At 43.9% G+C, this 27359-nt stretch overlaps 1 protein-coding gene across 1 annotated transcript in view; it reads left to right on the forward strand.

Moving 5' to 3' along the window:
* Positions 1 to 27359, forward strand: part of SLC67A1 (solute carrier family 67 member 1) — a 70660-nt gene that overhangs the window by 15590 nt on the left and 27711 nt on the right. The window contains exons 6-8 of the mRNA XM_083588621.1: positions 16966 to 17081; positions 18240 to 18350; positions 22000 to 22100. Coding sequence (XP_083444747.1) covers positions 16966 to 17081; positions 18240 to 18350; positions 22000 to 22100 — 328 coding nt within the window. The remainder of the gene's footprint in view (positions 1 to 16965; positions 17082 to 18239; positions 18351 to 21999; positions 22101 to 27359) is intronic.

The following is a 27359-nucleotide window of genomic DNA, read 5'->3' on the forward strand; positions in this document are numbered from 1 at the left end:
ACATCATAGAGACAGAGACAGAGAGTACCTGGTGGATCAGGCCGATTTAATCCAGCACTCTGTTCTCACAGTGGCCAAGCAGATGCCTCTGGGTAGCCCACAAGCAGAACGTGAATGCAACAGCACTTAAAACATTACTAGCCTACTCTTCATTACTAAAGCAACCACAGAGCAGGTTACAATCAAATCAAACCAAAATACTTAATACAACTATCTGATAAGAAAACTGTCAAACCATAAACCCCACCAATAACAACTGATAGAATAATTATAGAATTGTAGAGATGGAATACTTTGGAATACTTTGGCCACCTCATGAGAAGAGAAGACTCCCTGGAAAAGACCCTGATGCTGGGAAAGATGGAGGGCACAAGGAGAAGGGGACAACAGAGGACGAGATGGTTGGATAATGTTCTCGAAGCTACCAGCATGAGTTTGACCAAACTGCGGGAGGCAGTGGAAGACAGGAGTGCCTGGTGTGCTCTGGTCCATGGGGTCACGAAGAGTCGGACACGACTAAACGACTAAACAACAACAATAACAAAGAGTTGGAAGGGACCATGAGGGTCATCTAGTCCAGCCCCCTGCAATGCAGAAATCTTTTGCCCAACCTGCGACTCAAACGCATGACGCTGAGATTGGCCAAATGAAGAAGAAGAAAGAAGCAGCCTGCATGTGGGGAGCCTTTTGTCCTCCAGATATTGTTGAACTACAACTCCCATCACCCCTGACTATCGGCTGCTCAGAGTGGCTGGGGCAACCCAGTCAGATGGGCGGGGTATAAGTAATAAATTGTATTATTATTCTGATGAGAACTGTAGCAACATTAGGAGGGTCAGAAGTTTCCATCACCTGCCCTAAGGGCTGCCTTGAACCGGATCTGTAAAAGGAATGGATTTGCATTTTTCTGTTTGACTTGCGCTCTGGGATTTAGTAGGGTCAGAGCACTTGAAACCACAGGTCCTGGATGCTTTTCTCAGTTTCAGCAAAACATTCCGTTCCCTGGTCCCACCTCTCATTGCAAGAGAGAGCTATTTGTTTAGGTTCTGACAGAGCACACATACCTCACCCGGCAATTTCCCTGGAGGAATGTGCTGTCGCACAAGGGCACACTGCTTTCTCCTTTTCCTAGGTAAGAACATCCTGAGGAGTAACTGAGTGGAAAAAAAGTAACAAAGGATCTGGTGGCCCCTGAAAGACAGGGGTCAGCAACCTTTTTCAGCCGTGGGCCGGTCCACCATCTCTCAGACTTTGTGGGGGGCCGGACTATATTTTGAAAAACAACAACAAAGGAACAAATTCCTATGCCCTACATATAACCCAGAGATGCATTTTAAATAAAAGCACACATTCTACTCATGTGAAAACACCAGGCAGGCCCCACAAATAACCCAGAGATGCATTTTAAATAAAAGCACACATTCTACTCATGTAAAAACACGCTGATTCCTGGACCGTCCGTGGGCTGGATTGAGAAGGCAAATGGGCCGCATCCAGCACCCGGGCCTTAGGTTGCCTACCCCTGACTTAACAGATTAAAGTCCACTTCACCAGATGTATCTGACTTTAGTCCATGAAAGACCGTGCAACATAAATCTGCTGGCACATCTTATTCTTCTTCCCTGAATCCTGATCAGTGCACAAGCTAAATATCTACGATTCTGTCTGCCATCCTCTGCGTTAACCCTCTGAGTGATGGGTAGGGAGCCTGTGGCCCTCCGGATGTGGCTGGACTCCAAATCCCATCATCCCTCACCACGGGCCGGGCTGATGGGAGTTGGAGTCCAAATGCATCTGGAGGGTCTCCATACTTGCCCTGAGCAATAACCTCCTGTGCAAAGCAGGAGGTTATAACATAATATTTCTGAATTTTAACTTTCCTTCAAAATATATTTTTCAGGTATACTGTAATTGTTATTCAATGTTCATATCTAAAACACTCAGGCTGCAGTCCTATCTATCCATATTTACCGTATTTTTCGCTCGATAACACGCACCTGACCATAACACGCACATCGTTTTTAGAGGAGGAAAACAAGGGAAAAAACATTCTGAATGAAACAGTGGATGTATCATTTTTGTGCTTCATGCTGTGGCCACAGACATGTGATCTGATGGTGAATTTGGGGTGACCCAATGCAAAAATCCTGAGAATCCCTGTGGATCCATGCTTTGTAACCACGTTTTTGCACCATTGCAGCCCCAGGCAACAGTGGGTGTGTGATTTGGGGGGGGGCAGGCTGTAGCCATGGACATGCTATGTGCTCTGATGGTGAATTTGGGTGACCCAATGCAAAGATCCTGAGGATCCATGTTTTGTAACCACGTTTTTGCACCATTGCAGCCCCAGGCAACAGTGGGTGCGTGATTTGGGGGGGGCAGGCTGTAGCCATGGACATGCTATGTGATCTGATGGTGAATTTGGGGTGACCCAATGCAAAGATCCTGAGGATCCATGTGGATCCATGCTTTTTAACCACATTTTTGCACCATTGCAGCCCCAGGCAACAGTGCGTGTGTGATTTTTGGGGGGCAGGCTGTAGCCATGGACATGCTATGTGATCTGATAGTGAATTTGGGGTGACCCAATGCAAAGATCCTGAGGATCCATGTGGATCCATGCTTTTTAACCACATTTTAAGTGGGGAAGGAAGGAAAAATACAGAATGGACAAGGAGCACGAGAGGGGTGTGCAGAGAAGCAGCTGGCTAAGAATGCAGGAGAGGGGTATAACGGGAGGGAGGAAAGGAAGGCAAAAGTTTTCCCTCACCTACCCACCCAAGCCAGCCATCTCTCTCTCTCTCTCTCTCTCTCTCTCTCTCTCTCTCCCTCCTGCATGTTTTCAGCAGCACCGGAGCACAGAGACGACACTCTGCTTTCCCCTCTGCTTGCCTGGAGGGGAGGGGCTTTCCCTGCTCTTTGTTCCGTTTGAGCAAACACAGCAAGGAAACAGAGGAGGGTGGGCAGTAAGACCCTGAGGCAGAATGCAGGAAAGCAGCCACTTCCTCTTTTCAGGTTTCCCTTCTCCGAGACGCGCGATTTGATTTTTGCCTGATTTTTTTTGCCATTTGGCTCCAGGGACCACACATTCGCTCAATAACACGCACAGACATTTCCCCTTCCTTTTTAGGAGAAAAAATCTGCGTGTTATAGAGGGAAAAATACGGTACTTGAGTGAGCCCATGTGGGCAACCCCTGCCTTAGAGCCTCTGAAGGCTTTTGTTTCTCAGGCCATAGCAGGGTTTATAATAATTCCCTACTTCCTTTACTTCTTTAGGTAGAGAATCGCATTTATTGTGTGCTTATTATGCTTTACTGCTATGTTTTACTGTCTTGTCTACATTCTTTACAAAGTTAAACTGAGTCTTGAGCTTTCTTCTGTTTTTTTCCCCTTTTAAATAATAAAGCAGTTCATGCTGTTGCTTCTTTTTTTAAAAACCCCATCAGTTTTTGTTTGTTTACAAATCCTACCCAACAAACCCTGTCTCATTCCACCCCAGTCCAATGCTTCTTGACACTCTGCCCCTCAGCAACTCCTCTTGCCATGTTAAAACCACAACATTTAAAAAAAACCAATCAGATCTCTGTGGTCCAAATATCAAATGTACACTGTTTCCGTGGCTAAATGCGGGTGTCAGTTTCACCACAATTCTCTTATGTAAAATTCCCATCAATTACCATGCCAGCTTTTGAGTCTGAGTATGCCAAGGTATGTGAAGCATCCACATTCTGAATATTTCCTTTACAGCTGAGACCCAGCCTGGTTTATGAATAGCTGTCTCCATGCTCACCAGGGAGAAACGCGAATCATGTCCAAACTTGCTTTTACCTGGGCAAAGAGGTGTTGCAGCAACAGGGTAGGAAAAGGTGGTGTGAGGTATCATTTCCACATGGCAAATCAAACTCTGCCTTGGGTTAAACCCTTGGGAAACCCAGCCAGATGGGCGGGGTATAAATAATAAATTATTGTTGCTGTTATTATTATAGTAGGAAAATTGAACCAAAAGGAGGCTTGGGAAACAAACTTGCTCTTTCCTCTTTCATACCTCTGCTCATTCCTTGTCATCAGAAGTAACCAGATAATTTTCTTCTCAGATGCAGTATGATCTTCTTATGGCTGGGGGTAACCAACATGGTGTGTTCCCGATTTTGTGGACAACTCCCATCATCCTCAACAATTGGCTATGCTGGATGGGGTCTGATGGAAGTTGTAGTCAGGGCCCGCCATTTCATTAAGCTGACTGAGGCAACTGCCTCACACAGCAAATACTCAGGGTGGCAGATACCCCTTGAGTCTCCTAAGGTAGTCTCCACCTCATAAGATAGCTTGATTCCTTTAGGCATTGTGGAGGATATTGTCCCCAAATCACTGTTGAAGTGAGGTCCCATCCACACCATACATTTAAAGCACTTCACTTCCTCCCAAGAATCCAAGGAACTGCATTGGCTTAAGGGTGCTGGGAATTGTAGTTCTGTGAGGGGTAAACTACCATTGTCGGAATACTTTAGAAGAAGCCATGACTGTTAAAGTGATATAAATGTGTTTCAAATGTGTGGTGTGGATGAGACCTAAGATTCAGTTGCCAACCTAGTTGTCTTTGGCAGAATATTTGAGCTGCTTCTGTTGGATTATTTTAGACTGCAGTCTTATTCACTATTACCTGAGGGCGAGCCCCACTCTGAGTACAGTGGGATTTACTTCTAGTAAACATGCATAGAATTGGACAGGCTGTGATCAGCCCTTTGACCTGAGGTAGGATAGCCAGTTTAATGGAACAGAAGATGGAGTCTGGGTTTTGTTTCCCACTCCAGTGCATTTAGGTCCAATGCTGTTAGGTCTGCTCAAAATGAAGCTAAAATCCCTGTAAATTAACTGCTACCTTGATGGTGCATCATGCTTTGATGTGCCTTAGCTGTTGGTATTTTTAAAAGTGAAAGCTAATAAATGGCATTTTGACTTCCTCCTCCAGCAGCTGACTCTTATAGATATGCAAAAGAACCAGCCTTGAGAGATTTAGGAATATAAAGGTTTTTTTGTTTGCCCTGTTCCTTATGTCACCGCTCAGTGATGCAAATGCCAGCCCCATGGAAGGGCACAGAAGAAAAGCCTTTCACATCCCTGACTCGTTCCGGAATATTCTCTCTCCGATGTTCATGACTAGCAGCTCTTTGATCTACACGGACATGGCCTAGCTGCCAATGAACAAGAGGATTTCTACAGCATCGCGAAAGCAAAACAAAGCCCCAAAGAACACAAGGCGAATGTTTCATCCAGACAATATGTTCCGGCAACTGCCAAACTGTTATTCCATTGGCCACAGGCAAGGACAGCTGTCCCATTTCCCCGGAAATTTCACGTCAGAGTTCATGGGTTCATTCCAGAGCAGGAAATGATGTGGTTTATTTCATTCCTGGGGTCTACTGTGATGCAGGAGCTGCATGCCGTGGCTGATGAGCTAAGTGGGGAAGAGGAAGGGCAAGTAAGCTTCCCCTTTGTATAGGACTAGGACTTGAGTCACACAGCCACACCATGCTTTTGTTAAAGGTGCTGAGAGTTAGGAAACCCCTTACAGCGTTACAATTCCCCAGCACCCATAACAAACTAAAGTTCCCAGGATTCTTTGTGGGAAGTCGTGGCTGTTAAAGTGGTATAAGAGTGCTTTAAATGTATAGTGTGGACGTGGCTTCAGAAGAACAAAACATATGAAGAAGACCTCTTGTAAAAATGTGTTGCTTATCATAAAAACGTCTTACCACCATGGTAAACATTGTACCAGTTGAAGTATCTGATTGGCATTAGAAACAGCAGGTCTTTCTCCTGAGACCCTGTTCTAAACAGAAGATGCAGACCCTGTTGTAAAAAGAAAATGATGAGAGGTGGGTTTGTTACGTTGAACTTTATTTGAATCAAGGACATTGCCAGCACTTTTCTTAGGAGGGGGTTTACTCCCTGTGGGTTGAATTATTCATTAATACCAGACCTTTCAGGAGAGGAAGGCCTTTAGGTGACCACAGGGACAGTGAGTTTTTATATCCAAGAAAAGACCTTTAAAGATTTCTAGAATCTTTCCTTGCTGACACTGAAAGCTGAAAAGGTGCCCTGATAATATGACTTTTAGAAGAAGCTATAGGCTGTGTACACACTGTACATTTAAATCATATTTAAATAACAGCCCCCTACCCAAGAATCCTGGGAATTGGTAATTTGTTAAGTGCCCTGGGATTTGTTACTCTGAGAGTTAAATTACATTTCCCAGGATTCTTTGAGGGGGGGGAATATAATTTAAATGCACAGTGCATAATATGCAGCCAGTATTGTAAGACTAATGGAGAGCTGTGGGGTAGATATACCTCATAATTAAGGACACCTTTTATCAAATAAATCCCAAATAAATACATGACATGAGTAATGAATAGCTGTGGGCCTCATTCACATTTCTTCCCCACTTTATCATTTGGAACCATTTCAAATGTAATTGCCATGTGGCATAAGGCTTTCATTGACTCTGAACTTTACCTCAGATGGAGAGGAATGAGGATGTGATTGTCCTGTTGCTGTGCAATTTAGGCTGACTGCAAAAAGGAAGCTGGACATGTCCAGGCTTGCTTTATTCAGCCCTGTCCTGATTTGTTTGGAGAGGAATCTGTCACTGATAGGCCCCCCTCCCCACCAAGACCCAACAATGACAGGAATTTTTAGTGGGATAGGGGATCCTATGTCAGTAATGACTACTTGAAACCATTCCCTGTCACAGAGACAATTTGTTCCTTTCTTTATAATCCTGAGAGAGTGGATGGCCCCCAGAACAAGGTGACCTACTTTGCTACCCTGTGGAAACCAAAAGAGCCACAAAATTAGTGCTGGTTTGCTCTAGGGTGCCTCCAGAATGTCACTATTTTGCACACGGGGTTCAGGAATGTACCAGAAATTTATGTTTGCCCAAATAAAGTGCATCTAAGTTCTCTATAGCCCTGGAGCAACAAATTCATTACATTAAACAAACAAACAATCAAACCAGACTTTTTGCTGTTAGGAAAGTGACAGGGGGAATGTGCTGAAAAGCATGGGATGAGTGAATGATGAATGGGAAGACATCTGAATCATGATGCAGGGTCGATCGTATAACTTTCCCACTAATAAATCAGATTGAGTGCTCAGTAAAGACCAGATGTAGTCTAACCTCTAAGCTTTGTGTGAGCGAATCAGGATGACTGCTCAATAAAAAAAAGTCATCTGGATGATACCTAACTTATGCTGTGTTCATGCTCCCATTTATTGTGCACTCTCTGCATTTCCACTGCTGGGTTTTTAATCCGTGTTCAAACTATGTTATTCAAAACAGTTTGAATGTGGCCTAACAGTGCAATTCTAACCTCGTGATTAAGTCCTGTTGAATTCAGTGGTGCTTATTCCCATGTAAGTGTGGTGAGGATTGCATCTTAAATTGCCTGTGTCATCCTGCCAATGGTGAGGAGAATTTTCCCACTAGATTTACCACTCTTTGTGCCCATCTAGCTAGCACAGACAGCCTTTAAAGCATTGCTGTCAACTTTCAGATTTGAAAATAAGGGATTAGCAGCTTCACCTGTCCCGGGGACAGTCTTCGGGATATCTAACAATCCAGGATAGTAGCGGGAAGCAGCGGGAAACGGTGCTGGAATAAGGGAATTTCCCGCAAAAAAAAGGGAAGGTTAACAGCTATGCTTTAAAGCAATGACCAATCCCTTCGGCAATCCTACATATTGAGTTGAGCTTCTCACCCTTTTTCTGCCTGATAACTGGGCAAGCCTCCTTGGACGCAGTCTGTAAGCCATATAAAACTAGGAAAATTGTAAACCTCCTGATGTTTGAGGCTTCAACTCCCATCAGCCCCATCCAATATGGCCTATGGCCAGAGGTGATGGATATTGTGATCCAGAAACATTTGGGAGGCCAGAGGTTCCCCATCTCGGATGTAACACGATAACTGCACACAAGTTTTGTATTGCTTTGATTTCCTTGACATAAGGCAACTGTAGTATGTGCAGCATCAGAGAAAGCAACTAATTGGAGGTGTTGTAAAAATAGTAACAGAAGATTCCTCCTAATGACTATAACAAAAGGGCCTGTCCATTCAGGCAGACCTTACAAGCCTTAATTAAGGGCTTCAGCTTCTGCCCGGTTTAAATGATGTGATTCATACTGCTAGCTTCAAGAACTACTGTTTCAGGAAATATATCTGCTTAACAGATAATATCACTCCCTTGGATGAAGGTATATCAAGGGACCATACAAGAAGTACAAGCAAGGACTTGATTAGTCTTAGCTGACTACAACTGTCTCCATTGAAAAGTGTTGCATTTGTGTTCACATCAGATAATGTGAAGGTTCTGCATGCTGTGGTTGGTTTCTGACTGCTTTTTCACAACACCAAGTATACAAATGACTAAGGTGCCTGTGAACTGACATCCTGAATCTCAAGTTCCCTTTCTTCTGATGGAGTCACTCTCTCAGGGGGTTCTGAATCTACAGTGTTGAGCATTCTAGATCAAAGTGGTCCATGTGGCTGATAGGTTCTAGCACAGGACCAGCTCAAGCTGTTTAGTACATATAGCTGGCATCCCACATGCACTTTGGGGATGTCCTTTTCAGAAAACACACCAACTTTTTCACAGGGTATTTCTCATACTTCCCACATCCCTGATTCTGCTTCATTTGTAGAAACTGCCGTGTGGAATGTCCTGTTTGTAGGCTTCCCCTCTAAGGCATCAGTTTGGCCACTGTGGGAGACAGGAGACAGGCCTTCAATCTGATCCAGCAGGATTCTTTGTATGTTATCTCCCCCCGCAGACTGTACACTTATTGTGAAGCTGATAACATCTGATTGCAAACAGAGCGGGGGAATCATGTGGGTAGGTGTGATATATCTTTAGCTGCAATATTTCTATAGCATCTGTGGACTTCAGGGTATGTTACAAACATCAATAAATATAATACTATGGCTATGAGGCATAAGAGCCAAGGAACTTTGTCCCAGAAACCACATTATCTAGATCAATGTAATGCTGACCTTTAAAGCCCTAAATGGCCTTGGTCCAGTATACCTGAAGGAGCGTCTCCACCCCCATCGTTCAGCCTGGACACTGAGGTCCAGCACCGAGGGCCTTCTGGCGGCTCCCTCACTGCAAGAAGCGAAGTTGCAGTGAACCAGGCAGAGGGCCTTCTCAGTAGTGGCGCCCACCCTGTGGAATGCCCTCAGATGTCAAAGAAATAAACAACTATCTGACGTTTAGAAGACATCTGAAGGCAGCCCTGTTTAGGGAAGTTTTTAATGACTGATGTTTTAATGTATTTTTAATATTTTGTTGGAAGCCGCTCAGAGTGACTGGGGAAACCCAGCCAGATGGGTGGGGTATAATTAATTAATTAATTAATTAATCAATCAATTAAAATTGAAATGACTCTTCCAGAAAAAGTCTGCTGTGTTTTACAAACTCAAAATTCCCCAAGAATGAATTTTTACTACTGTACTGAGTAGTGAAGGCATGGAATAATGGTTCCCTTCCCTGCATTTTCAAGTGTTTTGAAGTCCACAACTAGACCAGGATTGCATAGGAGAATTGGTAATAGAGCTCATTTGAAGACGCCCTTAACCTAAGTGGGCTGCAAAGAACTTCCTGAATCACCATCTTAAGACCGTGACACACTTGAAGCAAAGCCTGTTTGTCAGCCAGCTGGATGAAAAATCCATTAAATACTGCCAACGTAAAATTGTGTTATTGCATTTTTAAAAAGAAGAGTCCCAAGGTCCACCTGCCAGGAGAAAGTAGGCAACCTGGTTTACATTAGCAAAGATATTCTTGAACTCTGCATTTTTCCTGCTCAATGCATATGAAAGTAATTGACACTCCAGATTTAATGATGCTGAGCTGTTATGGATGAAATGTGCAAATCCTCCCACATTGTGGTCAAGCGTAACTGATCGGCTTCTCTTCCTGTAATTAAACCAGAGTTTTTTAGAAAATTGCTGCTCTCAGTTCCCGCAGTGAAATTGGCTGGCAACGTCATGTTGCTCCCCATTGCCTTGGGAAATAGTTCTCCAAAGCATGCCAAAAATATTTCATTCATTTAATAGGGGATGTGTTATGCTTGGGCTGATTTTACTGAAGAGAGCATTTAGCTAGACAGCTTCCCATTGTCTTAGTTTCCTCTCTGGAAAAGGGCTCGCTACTTCATTGCTGGCTAAGTTTGACGTAGTCAGCCCTTCCTGAGTTCACGCAGGCTGTTTTTACTTATGTAATGTCCCAAAGCACACAAGCCTTGGCCTCTTAATTCATTAATATCTTGAAGCAGAACACCCCCCTAAGCAGGATTTCCTGCTGCAAGGTGTAGCAACGATAGAAAAATCTGGCTGTAGCTCAGGGTTGCGTTGATAGCATCATCACACCTATTTTGACAATTCCACCCAGGCTTGTGATTTGGCTCCCATGTGAATTTCTGGCAGACAGTGGAGGCATGGGAAGGGAAGCATTTTGTTGTATGTCAACTGGACAATATGACTGTTTCTTTAGGCTTTGTATAGGGTGATGCTTGCTGAATGGGACTTCAACAACAGAAAATGTTGCTCAGTAGCAGGGCACTTGGTTTGCATGCAAAAGGTCAATCTTGTTCAATCTCAGGCATCTCCAAGCAAGGCTGGGAAAGGTCTCTGTCTGAAACCTTGAAGAGCTTCTTCCAGGCAGATAATATTGAGCCAGATAGGCCAGTGGCCATGGTATAGGACAGTTTCCTTGTACATGATGACCAATCTGGAATGTTGGCTATGCCTACCTGTACCTGTAGGGTGCTGAGGAATTTCTGCCTTTAGTGTGTTCTGCCCATGGTATATGACTGTGGTGTTTGAAACGTAGCCAGTGAAGGAGGAGATCTCCAGTCTGAGATTTGTAGCTGGCTGACAAAAGATGTCTTGTCACATCTTTGTGCTTGTGAAACATGCAACAATTCCTTGCTATGTTGTTCAGCAATCTATGTTTCTTTTGATTAGATGGAGCAACACTGAGCTTCGAGCCTCATGCACCTACAGCTCTCATGTAGTTAGACACATAGTCAAAAGCGGTACTTGAAAGTAGCTGAATTTGCCATGAATGAAGGCTTTATGTTGCTTAGTTTTGAAGTAGGCATGAATCATTGAAATTCAGTTTGTACGTTCTTAGATCTCAGCTGTGACCTTATTGAAGGGGGAAATGGAAATAAGCAAAGAATGATTCAGATTTGTTAAAGGGAGAAATACGTCCTGTTTCACGAATATGAATAGGACCAACAGGAACTGTCCAACAATGAATTTTTTTTGGGTGGCATTCAACTAAGTTTGACTCAGAGTAGAACCAGTGAAATTAATGAATGTAACCAAGTTAGGTCCATTAATTTCAACAGGTCACTCTGAATAATATTCAGTTCAATACCAACATTTTGCACCAGGTGAAGCTTCTGAATTAACTTCAAGTGGAGTCCTCCATAGAGTGGACCATGTTGCAGTATGTGGAATTTGGAATACTCATTCCACAAAGTTACAAGATGAGGATTGCAAGATCCCTCTCATCTAAGAATTGGTGCAGCCTTCATCATGGGCACATTCACCACATGTGTAGACTCTTACTGTCATCATATTTCTATAGGAAAATAGTAATCCCATCAAACACAAACGGGGAACCCAAGACTAAAAGTATATTGAGAAGTGTGACATCAGTATGCATACTCCTCAGTGCAGTATGTTTCCAAATACCAGGTGCTGGGAATCACTGGTGGAGAGAGTGATGTTGCACTCAGGGCTTCCCATAGGCATCTGGCTGGCCCCTATGAGAACAGGATGCTGGACTAGATTGGTCCCATTTTGCCTGATGCAGTGATAGATGCATGAGAAAGAGGCAGGAAAAAATAATGATGACTTGGGGAGCTGATTGGAAGAAAGTGAGTTGGAAGGGCCAGAAAGACAGCAAGGGGAAAAAACTTCCATGGACATATGGGAAGTGCCGTATTCAATTTGATTTGCACTGAGAATAGGAAGCAGGAATAAGCAGCTAACCTCATCTAATAGTTTTTCAAATTTTATTTTATTTATTCACGTTCTGAACCACCTTTCATCATTTGTGATCTGAGGATGGCTTGCCACACAGTCACCAAAACACTGAAAACACAAACATTCAATCCAACAGTTTAATGTCAGCTTAAAACAATACGAGCCGGACACGTATCCATTTCCTGTGCACCTTTGTCAAATCAAATATATGGATCTTCAACTGGTGTCTAAACCCCAAAACGATGGTGCTGGTCTTGCTTCAATGACGCCATTGCTGTCCAGTCTGCAATTCCTAGAAAACTCAGTTTTCTATTTTAAGATGTACTGTTTAAGATCCATAAACATTTGAGAATGTTTGTAGATGTGGCTTTGATATTGCCTGGAAAATAAGCACACTCCATCCAGCAACAGTTTTCATTTTATCTCTTTACAGTGATTACTATACAAATGCAGCTACCATTTCTGTGTTTGGGTTGGTTTCACCAAGGAAACATTAAATAGTGTTGTCCCTGACAGGTGATAAACCATGAATAGCTGCAGAGTGCAAAACCAATTCTGCAGTATAAATGTTTATGGCAGACTGTTGAATTGTACGTGCCTCCTTCAAGGTACTTCCATTCCAGTCAACCCTTTCCTTGGTTGAAGCCTTTACACACCATGTCCAGTTTTACGTATAAACGCTTGTGACTCAGACAACACAGTTTATCCTTGGAGAGGGCTTCAAAGACGTCCGTCTGTATTGTGAGGCAGGATTTCACCCAAGGGATACATAAACAGGAAGACATTTAGCCATAAGCAGACTGTGCCCCTAAACACACAACATTCCAGCAGATTAACAGGCCATTGGGGAGGCAGGCTGCAGATCTAGACTCAAGTGGGTTGAGGCCTGTTGCTAGAGGCAGAAACGGAGTGACTCCTCCTGCAGTTTTGGAAATTTGACAAGCTTAAGCAGCAGTCCTACTCCAGATGTTTTGAACTGCAGCTCCCACCATCCCTGCCTATTGACAAGTGGCTGGAGTTTATGGGAGGTGTAGCCCACAACATCTCACTACCAAGGCTATACACAATTACGTGGGAGGAAACCCCCTTGAACTCTGTAGGGCTTACATCTGAGGAGACATGCATGGCCCTTAAAGCCATCCCTCATTTAGTTAACATATATTTCTGGGGCCTGTATATCCCAACAGAAACACTGCCCCATGTTGTCCCTGGGATCTCAAGGTCCCTGTTTATTAGGGTGGTGGTCCCCTGGTTGCTCTCCACACCCTGATACCTTCTTCCACCTTTGCATAGAAAATGCCAGCAGGAACTAAGGAACTCTGGAACTTGTAGTTTTTGAGAGAACTATGGCATAGAGAGACAGGCATCGCTGTCTCTCAAGCTGCAAATCCTCTTGCCTAGAGTAAACCACCAGAATCAAAACATTTAATCTCTCTCAGACATCCAGAGGGGCTATAGCGCATCAGAAGTAGGACAAAAAAAGGCACAAACCCAGGACATTTGTGGTATAAAAAGTTACAGGATTTCAACAGGAAGGTACAATATATGCAGAGATTGGAAATGAAGCAGTGTGACTGCCCCAATACTTTTGCAGGAACCAACACCATTGAAAGCAGAATAGCATGTGACTGTCCCGATACCACCATGAATAGACCAGTCCCTGTGTGCCATGCACACACATATGGGAAGAGGACCATGAGGCTGTGTGGCGTGCCAAGTTTTCAGAAATAAGGCGAGTCCCTGGTATGTCTCTAAGCAGTTCTGTTGCACTTAAAGCTTTTCTATCTTTACCTACATAATCCCTAGAAAAATCATCACAAGACTGCAAACACTGTAATCTGTTATCATGGTTGGTTTCCCTGCACAGCTGACAGAGAATGGAATCTGCCAGTGGTATGAAAGCTGGTCCAGGTAACTTGGGAAGCTCCGAAAAGCTGTCAATATTAATTTCCCCTGAATATACACAATAAAATATGTGTCAACATGAGACCATTTTGTCTTTGTTATCAAGTGGATGGAATGTTAGAAGCTTCAGTGCAGACAGGAACTCGCCAGCCAGCTCCTACTAAACACCCAAAAGAAATTCAGAAAAAGGGAATAACCCAATAAAGTAATTTGGCTGGTTTTTTGTTTTTGTTTTGCTGTTCCATAGGGAATTTTAGTCAGTCCTAGGCCACATTCACACCACATATTGAAAGCACCATGAAACCATGTTAAACAGTCATGGCTTCCCTCCCAAAGAATTCTAGAAGCTGGGTGTTTTGTGAAGAGGGATTGATTTCTGACCCAACCAGGAACCAGCCACCCCAGGGTTATCTGGTTCCAGTGTCATGTAGTTCCCCTTGCTCCATCTGCTTGTGCTTGATAAGGAATGAAGAATGGCCCTCATGCAGACCTGGGTTAGCCTGGAAGACCTTTTCAGCATTGCAGCCTATGTGTGATCCTTCAGAGGAAAGTTGGTCCGGCCCAGCCATTAGGCAGGGTGAGGCAGCTGCCTCAGGCAGCATGCCTTTGGGTGCCCTGCTTGCTTCACCACCAATATTGGGCAAGACCGTGCCTCACACCAAATCAGCAGCATCTTGCTCGGAATAGGCACCGATGGTGATGCTGGTTCTCCACCACTGGCAGTTGCAGCAAGGAGTGCAGTGGCAGCTGAGCAGGCAGCAGCAGGAGTAAGTATGTGGTGGTGGGAGAGCGGCAGCAAGGCAAGGTGGCACTTCCTGGTTAGCTTGAAGCAGCGAAATGGGTCTCATTATCCCTGCTTGAGAGTTTGGTAGTTTAAAGCCTTTCAGTGCCTTTCAGTGATGCGGGTGGTTGTGTTCACCCTTATAATTTCAGATTGCCAGCTCTATGAAATCCCAGGGATAAAATCCGCAATATATATATATATATATACACAGTATATATGAAAATGAAAAGCTTGAATTGTGGTTGACTCCCCCACCCATGCAATTTGGGATCCTACAAGCAGAAGCAGCTACTGAAGCTGATAAAAATCTGTTCAGGTCTTAAAGTGTTGTGACTGAGTAAATGGATTAATTTTGTGGTTTAAGATAACAATTGCTTTGGCTGACGCCACCCAAGAAGATTGCAATTTGTTGAAATGTCTCTGTTTGCTTGAGGTGGTTTTCAGGAGGCTGATCTTATTCTCAAATAATCAGAAATTTGCTGTGGACTGTTCAAATTCTCATCTCCAGCAGTGCTTATGTATGTTTGCCCTTTGAACTTCTTCAGTTGCACATACTGAGAAACTCTTGCTTTTGAGTTTTAGCGATAAATGGCACCATGATGCACCTTCCTGCTATTCAACAGCTCCTCCATCTGTTCTGAGAAAGCACCTGAGTCTCCTAAAAATCTCCTAAAGGATATGGTGAACTGTGATGCAAATACATGTGAATAACGTGCCGCACTTTGCCTCTCACCTCCAAGGCAAATTCCCTTGCAGCTGGGGTGGGAACCAGCCCTCTGCCCAATTTCATGTGGATGGCAAGGAGAGGAGAAATTGAGAGGAAACTGGGTGGCCGACGGAGAAAAGGGTGGTAACAGAATGAGAGAGAGAGTGCCTTGCCCACCATGGACTCTGCCTCCCTGCCAGCATGTGACCCTCAAGAGATTACCCCACACACCAGGGACCACGTCCCACTACTGAAAAAAAGGTTCCCTAACTTGCCATGCACAGTTACACTAACAGAAACATTGCCCGTAAGACGTGGGCAATCATTGTGCCCACAGCCTTACTCAGCCCTTTGTGTTTTATACAGCTTTAATCTGCATTTGAAGGAGAATAGTAATAAACCTCAGTGAATACGGAAGAGAACACAATTATCTTTCAATGGAGAGAAGATGATTTGGTATACATGACATGAGGCCACCACAAAGGAGACCACGGTTTCCCATGGCCTCTTGTTTAAGTTTCGGCAGCAGGGCCTCTTTCGAGCCCTGTAGACTCCACTCCCTTCCTCCTCTTTATCATTCTTGTTTGCCATTTCATAGTTTGCTTTGTGCTGACTGGGATAATATAAAATGAAAAATGTGCTTGCTTCCTTCCTGAAGTTTTCATCGGTAACGCCACTGTCCATTATGAGGAAGTCAGGTGCATGTTTGCTACAAGTATTGGTCGCCTACAGAGAAACCCTGTACATATCCGCTCAGAAGTATGTCCCATAGAGTTCAATGGGACTTTTGCCAGATAAACAGGTGAAGAGCTGTAGCCTGAGGGAGCAACCCTAACTCCCCATTCCTGCCCCACAGCCTGATGGGGCTCTGCGGTATAGCAGGGCCAGCGCTGCATCTGTAGCCCCGCTGCACGCAGCAGCCAGGGTGCAAGAGGCAGGAACAGGCAGATTGCTTGCCAGTGGACATCATCACATGATGCCAGTGGGGCTGGATGAGGCTCCAATGAATCCCAGGCTAGCTCAAGCCCACTCGCTGCATGCCCCTAGAAAACCCCACTTTGCTGCCTTCCGGAAGTGGCTGCAGGTTGCAAGAGGGAGCTCCACACCAGTGGAGAGAAAGTGGCAGCTGCAGGCAGGTTGGCACAGGCCAGCAGGGCTGGCTGGAAGCACACCTTTGCCCACTCCAACCTCCCACCCCCAGGTGGGGTGCAGGGAGAATTCAGACTGCTTTGTGAATCATGTAAAATACTAGGGGATGATGAGATAATCCCAAAGTGCCCTTCATCTTGGAAGGCAGGGCTTGGAAGACTGGGGGGATCTATATTTGAATGCCTATATATGCTTCTGAATTAAGAGGACATTATGTAAAATTTAAATAATGGAATGTTATACATACAAGATTCTGAGGCAATGAATGGCTTCCCCATAGGTTGGCATTCCCCATATTATCCCCATAGCTTGGCATTCATAATAGCTACTTTTACCATTTTTGTTTGTTTGTTTTCCATTGACAGCGTCTACTTTCCTTGCTATGTTGCACTAACAGGATGCCTCGCATGTGCTTTGACAGTCCTCGTTTTTTTCCCTGCGCAGACAAAGCCGCAGTTGAAAGGAGATGCTGCACGCCAGAGTGAGTGCTTACCATTTCTGACCTTTTGGGACGACCGATTACGCTTTAAAGACTAAGCTAAAAAGGATTTAGGTTTGTAAGCCAAACATGAGCAACTTTTCCATCTCCCATTATCCCTGGCCATTGGCTGTACCAGCTGGGGTAATGGGACACATAGTCCAACAGCATCTGGAGGGTCACAGATTGGTCACCCTACCTGCTGTAATTATATTACTACTATTATTATTATTATTATTATTATTATTATTATTATTATTATTACTACCTGTCCTTTACCATAAGATTCCAGGGCAGGTTATAGCAATTTAAAAATACAATATTGAAATCAGTGTAAAGCAAATGCAATCAAAAGAACAGGGTGGGTCCTAAATATATATCATCTCTATATGTATAGTCAAAGGGCAGAGTAAAGAAGTGTGTCTTTGGCGTGCGATGGAAACTCCATAACAAAGGTACCAGGCACACCTCTGTGGGGAAGGAATTCCACAACTTAGGGGCTGCCATAGAAGTGAGGTTAATCAATATCAGGCCTCTGTGTTGGTCCATTATAACAAGAACCAGGGGTTCCATCAAATGAAACATTTATTAATACTAACCAGCATTCTCAGCAGTGAATACAAGATTTCACAATACATGTATTCTTTAGGTTAACATAAGGTTAACTGTTTTTTAGAGATGAATTAGATCTCTTCTTTATCATGTTATAGATGGGCTTTAACATTTTAATTTTATTCTGGTTTTTATATTTGGCCTGAATGTATGTTTCCCTTTGTAAAAAGCAAATAATAAACACAAATAATAATAATCAGCGATAACAGCTATTTAAGAAATTAAGCCCTTGTCTGCAGCTTGCTTCAGCTTTAAGAAAGTAATGGATAGAAGTTCTTATAGAATCTAGGCACATAACTACTATACTTTACACTGGAATTTCTTGGATTTAGCACCAGTGAATTTAATGGGACTTACTTTTGAAAAGTTGTGCATAGGATGATACTACTGTCAAAGATAAAATCCAGTCATGTTCCATAGGAAGGGCACCTATGTGTAGAAAGTGTTCCTAAAGAAAGAAACCACTGTGCTCAGATATCATATGACTTCCTTGCTTTCTGGTGCCCACCTGGTTTCCCAGACTTTAACCTACTCTTTTAATTTTCCTAGGTGTGTCCCAGTCCACTAGTGTATTTAGTCTCAAAGAAACTGTTCGCCTAATGAAACTTCCAGGAGTAATGGATGTTTTTTTAATCAAGGTACTTTCCGGATTTCCTTCAGGTGAGTGCTGTGAGATTTTTTTTTTAAAAAAAATAAGATCTCCAGTCAGATATGATTGTTGCTCAGGGATTATTGGCATCTTTTGTGTTTCTGTCTCAGCAGAAAGATGTATTCCTTTAGTTGCAAATCATATAATGCTTAGTGTTGCATACTCCAGTATAACTCATGAGCTAGGTCGGTTTACATCTGGTGGCAGCCAGCATGTGGTCAGTCTAAGAGTGTATCAGAATCACTGCTGCAGAAATTATTTGGGGGGGGGGTTGGTTTTTTTAGCCTCCACCTGTAACAGATGGAGTGGTGGGGCAGAGATACAGGTGATGTGGTGCAAACACACTGCCAGGAGCACTGGATTGACTCTGCTGGTACGTTTACACCACACTGACCTAGCCACCCTCTTGATCTTCCCACTCCACTTAAACAGCAGTGACTCACCTGCTTGGAGGTCAGGTAAGTGCCTCTGGTCTACCACGCCATGTCCTGCTGGCCTTCAGCACCTGAGGCCATTAGCAAGTGGCCAAATTAAAATGAGGCCAGGGCTCTTACGGCTTCAATACTTGTGCAGAAGAGGGAATTTCAACAGGTGTAGCTTTTTGTGTAAAAAAGGACCTGGGGAATCCTTAGCACAGGAGTTAAACACACCATCAACATAATGTCCAGTTTGTGTCTATATTTAAAACTCATTATTGTAACTTCTATACAATTACACAAGCATACCCTTATACTATTAGAGATGCTGCATACCACTTCAGTAGTGACTTGCTCAGTGGGGTGGACCTAAATTAGTAGCCTTTTGCTGCTTAGTAGGAGGGGTGAGGTCAGGGCTGTTTGGGTTGGCTCTGCCAGTGCTCACACGTAACCCCTGCCTCACTGTGTTAGTGACACCCCTCACAGCAAACTATTCCTGAAGCTTCTCCCCACTAGGCAAGCAGTTTTTGTACCACTTACATATACTTCAATATCTTAAACTCAATATCTCTGTGCTTTATATACCATTGCGTCACTTCTTAAAGAAAGGAGAAATTCTCAGAATTCAATACAATACAAACCACCCTTTAAATTGCAGGTATAGCATAGAATGTTTTTCTTACAATATTCAATAAGTGGGCTCCTATTCCCCCCCCCCCAAGATACTCTGCCATTGTTTGAAGAGATTACATTTGAAAGACTGAACGAAAAAGAATTGGGGTTTGTAAGCTACATGTGGGCAAATTTTCTGGCTCCAGCTGTTATCTCAGTACTGTATCTTCCCTTTTCAATCTGATCCTGTGCACATTAAATTGAATGGGTTCTTTTGTCCCCATATAATGCGTCAATCTTGCCATTAACATGGGTTCCCAGATTTTATCAATCCATTCATTTAGAGTTGGCATAACCTGTAATCTCCATTTACTTGCGTATAGTATTTTTGCTGCTGTCAACACCTACGAAACAAGATCTTGTGTGTTCTTTTTTCATCAAGCCATCTATATAATTGAATAAGAAGAAGGAGGCAGGGTCTAATCCTATCTCACATCCCACAATTTTTACAATTAAACTGTGTGAGCACCACCACTGCTTTTTTTTAAGCTTCACTCGTCTGCAGTCCTTAATCTCCACTGAACTTGGTGGGACTTTCTTCTGAATAAAGATGCACAGGGTTGGACTGCCCAGTGCTCTGATGTTTTTTCTGAGCCTGTCTCTGTGGCTGCTGATCCAACCTGCTGAGACCCTGAGAAGGGCTGAGATTACATCTTAAGGAGATTTGGCTGTTATCCACTTATTCCTACCTCAATGCTGGAGGGATAACCTTCCGATAAATGTTCTCATTTATTTTCATCTCGTTGCTCCAACCATATAATTATTTTTAGTAATGTACACATATGTAGAGCCCAAATTATAGTGTTGCCTGTATTTATATTATAAGCAAAGCTGTGATGTACACAGGTTAGTGCTGTGCTGACAATTCCACAGGTGTCCATCTGCCCTGTTTTCCGTCAATTAGAGAAAAGAAAAGAAATTTCATTTGAAAAATAGCAAAGCGGAGTGAAAAATTCAGTAATCTTCCCAAGGGGTTTGACACACTTGCTTTACTTCTGAGGTGACTGATGAGTATTTGGAGATATCTTGTCTTTCATCCTACACATCACCTCACTAGTGGGCTGCACTCTGCAGCCTTTCTGGCTTCCTCTGCTTCAATTAAAGGCCATGGTAAGATATCACCTTCCTGTGGGGTTTTTCACAGCAGGAATTGCAGCCAGGGAGGCTGCAGATTGCTGTGGAAATGCTTACTGAAAAGAAGAACACACACCCTTGGCCACCATTTAACGATGAGACAAGCTCAAAATCCCACACCCACCAAAGTTGTAAAGAAATCTTAACATTCCCTGAGAGCTAATGCAGAGAAATGGAAGCCTCTTTTTCAAAGCAAGAACACTTTTGAGAAACTGACAAAGCACTAACACAGTCCACTTAATTATGGTATTATCCAAACAAACTCACTTTGGAAAGCATGCCTCTGCTGAACAATACATTGCCGTGCACACTTTCCTGAGAGTAAGCCCCATTGGACACAGTAAGACTTACTTTAAAACGCTTGTGGATTGGCTACCCTGCACATGCGATGTAGATGTGGACTTCATCTGTGCCAGACTTAGCCATGATCTAGTGTTCACTGCTTAACTCCATAGGTTAGCTGTCCAAGAACATAAATTGATACTTATTTTTCTACAAGTGAGAGGTATATGTTTTAGTGCAGATAAGCATTTACATACTGACTGCATGTATATATATATATGCACATCTATCTACCTATCTATCCTCTATCTATCATCTATTTATTTATTTATTTATTTATTTATCTATTTATCTATCTCCATCTATCTATCTATCATCTATCTATCTATCTATCTATCTATCTATCTATCTATCTAATCTATCTAATCTATCTATATCCTGCCTTTCGGGCAAGGAGCTCACGGTAGCACACATAGTTCTCTGTCCTCCATTTTGTTCTTGCAACAACCCTGTTGCTGTGCTAAGGAAGTGTGTCACAAGGTCACACAAGTGAAACTTGTGACTGTGTGGGGATTTGAAACCTGGGCCTTCCCAGTCCTTTCCCAACACCCCAACCACTACACTGTGCTTCAGGCGTCTTTGGGTGAAAGAGAGCAAGAAAAAGTATGTGGCATTGCAATTTTAGACATGCCAAATGATTGAGTTTTAAAAGATACCACATTTAAGGGGGAAGAGTATAGCTCAGTGGCAATAAAGCAAATAGTAGCAGCCTGTGTGGTGGCAAAAATGAAGCACCAATGTTCTCCTGGCTTCTACACATGGTGCATTGCTGGTGTTTACTGCAGGAGGCGGGCTGAGGCCTGGGGAGCTCGAGGGTTGTGCAGGAGCCTAAGGGCGAGAGCCTCAGATTGGCTCAGCCACACTGCAACACCCCAAGCCCTCTGCACCTCACCACTCCCCTTCTCCCACAGGTAGGCACCAGCAACATGCTGCGTTTGAGACCCAGGAGAACAGCAACACTGCACCTTTGCAGGCCACTACAGATACATAGTTTACACGGCTTCTGCCCCATGCTCAGTTCTTGATATCTCTAGTTAACAGCGCTGAGCAGTGCCACCTGCCTTCTAAAAAGAGGTTGTCTTTTCCTTAACCTTAGGTGTGTTCCTGATCATGTTTTCTATCGTATCCATTGATTTCTTTGGTCTGGAAGCAGCGGCGTCTGGGTACGTGATGGCATATTGTGGAATCCTTCAAATGGTAAGGAGGTTGGCACTGAGAGCTGCTGTGTCTCCCAAAGTCTTTTATCAGAAACTTTTTGAGAAGGTCCAGCCAGGGGTTTGGGTGCCTCTAGCCTGAAGATACACTATGTTTCAATAACGATGACTCAATGAGTCAGGGGGAGGACTTTCACTGTGGTGAGGACTGACTGGGTCTGGCCCACCCATTAGGCAGGGTGAAGCCACCACCTCAGGCAGGGTCTCTGGTGCCACTTCTCCAGTGGAGGTGGTGGGGTGGCTGGTGGTGAAATGGGATGCGCCAATGTTGGACTGGGACATTTTTGAGGAAGCAAAAATGCATATGTTATTGCGGCTAAGAAAAACAGAGTATATGGGGAATGACCAGGACCAGACTGAACAGAGAATTTCTAGGTGCTGTGGGAAAGCTGCAGCAGCACAGGCCGTCTCTCCTAGGCCACCTCACCTGTATATCAGCCTTCCGGGTTCTGCTACACACATGGAGCAGGCTTCCCATTTCAAACCTTCTCCCTCATGGTGGGGAGAGGGGCTGAAATGAAAACAGTGGTGAGAGTAGGGGCAGGAGGTGTGACACCACCCTTCCTATTGTGCAATTGTTGTCCCCCGAGGGGAGAATGCCTGAAAAGGGCTTGTTAGGCCTATTGGTCACCTCTCTGTTTCCCCCCAAAGGATTTTGTTCTCCAATACAATCCTCTCTGTGTACTCTCTTTGCAATATGTTGGTGGGGGATGTTGATGGTAGTTGTGCGTTCCAAATATTTATGGCACATTTCTAACATAAAAGGTTTGTTAGAATAAATCCCAAGAGGCAGTTGCCCAAATATGCTTTGGACTTGTGTTTCTCCAACGGCAGCCTCCCATACCACACGGCAAAGCAAGGGGGCTTTCAAATACTTTTGTGATATTTGAAGGTTTGTGATATTTCATGGGTGTTCGCTGTTCCCAGAAAAAGGTCAAATATCCTCCTGTAATACATGCAAATCCTCAGGCCTGACTAAAGTATCGCTCTCTGGGACTCAGCCCATGAGTGCTAGAAAGTTTTCTTCTTTTTAGGCTGAGTTATAATATTTTTATTGTGTGCCTTTTATTATTATTGTTGTTGTTGTTGTTGTTGTTGAATTTGCCACCCTATACCTGGAGGTCTCAGGGCAGTTCACAGAATAAAATTGAAATATAAAACCACAAACTACATAATAAAAATAAAAACAACAACCTAATAACACCCCTCCAAAAAAACCCCACAAATTAAAAGGGCATAAGAAACATGGCTTATAAAAAGAGTAATGAGGTTTATCAGATCAGCCTTCAAGCCAAGTCTGTATGTAAAACTGTCTAAAGGTATCTGATGCAGACGCTGTGATAATTGTCATTTCTGCTGAATTCATTTACAGGAAGCAGCTCTTTTTGGCTTTGGATTATATAGCTCCATTTTCTTCTCCATTGTGTTGAGGGTTATGGAAGTTAACAAGTCGGTGAATTTCATCTGACTATAATTGGATGGTTGCTGTTTAGCAGATTTTATAGACAGCTAATTAAAATAATAGAGTGCTAATTAGTAGACTTTAAGACATTCTCCATCATATAAATTATGAACATAAGCACAATGTAATTTTCATTTCAATGGAAAGAATAAAAAGAAATAAAAGAGCAAAGGTTAATCTTGGGGGTGGGGGGACCACTTCTATCTAGTCGACAGGATCAGTAAGTGCCCCACCCACCCCTCTATGAGCCACTTTTTCATAGAATCATGGAGTTGTAGTTTTGGAAGGTGCCCTGAGGGTCATCTAGGCCAACCCCCTGCGATTTTGACAAGTGGGTGGGTTCACCTTCCTGTGGTCACCTGTCATTATATGACATCAGGTGGATCCAAACCCTCCTAGCGGTTCTCAACCTGTGGGTCCCCAGATGTTGTTGGACTACAACTCCCATCATCCCTGAGCTCTGGCCAGGTTGAGAAAGGCTGCCAGACAAAAACAGGCCTTGCTTGGAGCACTGTTGCAAATGATCACTCTGAAGCTGTGCACTCCTGGTTGTGCCTGTGCAGTGTGGTGCTTTTTAAATTCTGTGCCAAATGCAAATCCAGTGAAATTGGTTGCACATGGAAACTCCCAACGGAGAGCTGCATAGCAGAGCAGATTTATTCCAAAATAGCAGGACTTGTATTTGGCACTAAATTTAAACAGCACCAGATGTCACTCCCAATGCAGAGCAACCATCAGGAGGGCACTTTAAGGCTCTGAATTGTTCCTTTGCAACATTCACTTTACTTGCCCCACATCTGATGTTGAGTGACAGGTCAGCTTGGCTGGGGCCAAATGGCCTTGCAAGCCAAATTACGAGCTCTGCCAGGAGTCATTTGGGTTGTGTGCTGAAGGTTCCCCATGCCTGACCTATCCTAGATCAGTATTCTGTTCACACAGTGGCCGACTGGATGCATGTGGGGATGCCCGTAAACATGTACAGCTCTGATTGTTCATGGACTATATAGCAATACATGTGATTTTGGAAGGAATTAAACATCATGCTCCTCTGCTCATTCCATCAGTGGAAAAAAATTCCCCACCCCTCTCTCCTTTCCCCATGCAGCGCTTCTGGGGTTCTCCTGACCCCCGCCCTGAAGCCAATTTCAGGGGTACAGGGAGGATATGGGGGAGAGAAAGGAGAGAACCTCATTGCTCAAGCAGACATCTTTGCATAGGGCTTCTGCTGACGGGATTCATTCATTAAATCCCATTGTCTATGCCTTTTATTTTGTTGTCCAGCAAATGTCAGTCCCACAGTTTTGCTTAAATTGAAAGATAGCAGGCCTCACAGGAGAAACCTCTTTGAAATACACAAATGTGTGAAATACTTTCTTTTTAAGCTTCGGGATGGAAAAGTGGCTGATCTTATCACTGAAAGGAAGGAGGCAATTCTATCAGTATCCTGTTTGCTTTAAATCTCCCTGTGTGTTTGTGTGTACATTCAGAAAAGAATGGCTTGGTTATATGAAAACTCAAACAGACACACACCCATTGTGTTTCAGAAACAGTGAGGCATCTGCTGTAGTGGGAAGAGAAGACCATTTGTTTATGTGTACTCATAGCATACATTCCACATTAAGAACAAGATTGGGAGGGGTACGGATCGGGCGGGTGGGGGGAACGGGTTATGCTCCTGCAGAAGAAAATTCCCCAATCCAGAGCCAGTGCCTCTTCAATGCATCAAAGGTTTGTTTTTTGTTTTTTTGTTTTTGTTGTTTTTTGCTGCTGTTCATAAAATAAGTGATCTTCTAAAGCAGGGATGGCTGATCTGCAGATCAAATGTGCCCCACACTCAAGAATTTTAACCCATTTCTTCTCTGTTCATCTTCCTTCCCACCTAAGAACATTGCCCCTTCACTTTACTGCCATTCTGATTTTATGGTCATGAGAAGCTTGTTTGTCTATTCAAAACATGTGTTTTAATGTGTTTGCCAGCGTTTAGTTTTTATGAGCAGCCCCTTCGGACTTGAAAGAGGTTTGCCATTTCCTAAAGGAAGGAACTGTGGGCAAATTATGTCGATCAAGATCTAGCACTGCCACACTTATTATGCACACATGCTGAGGAAACAACTTGGCTTCAGTGGTGGGTGATTTGTTCATGACTAGGAACCACATCAGAAATACAAACTGGAGAGCTGCCAGTTATTTCCATACATGGTTACATGCAATTATAACATAATTTTCATATCATTTCCCCAGCCCTGGCAAATGCCAAAGGAGAGGTGACAAACATTTTATTCTACTGTTTCTTTTTTTATGATGAAGCCAATATTTGGGGGAAGCATTATTTGGTGGTTTAACTCCTGCTTTGAAGGCCGAAGGTCCTAAGTTCAATGTCTGGCACCTCCTGCCTAAAATTCCAGAAAGCTGCTGCCAGTCCGCGTAGACAATGCTGGGCTAGATGAACCAATGGTCTGACTCAATACAAGGCAGCTTCCTATGTTCTGTGTTCCTATTGGACACAAGTGGGGGGAGCTGGCAGGAACTCAAGACAACCACTGAAATCTCTTCATATATACAGTATGTGTGCAGGGGCACCATCTCTAGGGGCCCCTGGGGGCCTGAGCACCCACAATTTCTTTGTTGTGGGTGCTCAGCACCCTCACCACAGGGCCCCTGACACAACTTCTGGTACCTCGCGAAGCACCGAAAGTCACATCCGAGACCTTGTGAGACCTCAGAGATGCTGTCCGAGGCCTTGCAAGACCTCAGAACCTGACTTCTGGTGCCACTGGAAGTCAGGTTCTGAGGCCGTGGGGCACGTGACATCATGATGTCATGTTGCAACATGATGTCATGATGTTATGTCACATATGCTGGGCACCCATAACCTGGGGCCCAAGTCAGAGTGTGTGTATGTGACATGGCATTACATCTTCCAGAAATAGTTCTGCAACTATAAGGGCTGGAAACTTAGAATAAAAAATAGATGCTGAGATTCTTTGTGTCAGAGAATTGCACAAACTTCACATGTGTGGGGAGAAGTCTGTGCTGCCTGTGCATAATGCCTGTAGCAGCCAGTGGGGCTGCACTGTTCTGAGTTTCCAATGCCCTATGTCGCCTGTTACTGATATGGTGAGGGGGAGGGCGGTGGGGAGCTCAGCATGGCGTAGGCACAGCAGCAGAGCCAATGCAACCCTTCTGACATGGCATCCATAAAGTGCCCAACTCCCTGCTGCTCCCTCTTGGCATCTTTCAGTGTGGGGCAGGCAGAAAAGCAATGCAACCCTATCCGCACAGCCCTGCCAGTCTCTACTGCTTAGTGTGGGAAACTCTTCTGCATCCATGTACATTCTTAAGTGTGTAACTCATCTACATTCATGTACATAAGAATATCCAGCAAAAGTACAGCCGCCTTTCTCCCTGGACTAGCTTGCAACACAAGAGTTAATCATATGTCAGTCACTTTCCTGGACTCCTCCCAGTTCTAATTAAATGACAGTAAATGCAAAATCTAGTCCATAGGCCAGGGTGTCCATAGGCCAGGTTTCTATTATTTCTCTCTCTCGGTTCATGAGAACATAAGAGCCTGCTGGATCAGGACAAAGGAGACCTAGTCCAGCATCGTGTTCTCAAAGTGGCTTGACAGATGCTCTGGGAAAGCTCACAAGAAGAACCTGAACACAACAGCACTCTCCCCACCTGCAGTTCCCAGTGATGGGTGTTCAGCACTGCACTGTCTCAAAGTGTAGATGTAGAACATAGTCATCATAGCTAGTAGCCCCTGCTAGCCTTATC

Source organism: Podarcis filfolensis, assembly GCF_964270895.1.
Source record: "Podarcis filfolensis genome assembly, chromosome: 1".
Lineage (NCBI taxonomy): Eukaryota > Metazoa > Chordata > Lepidosauria > Squamata > Lacertidae > Podarcis > Podarcis filfolensis.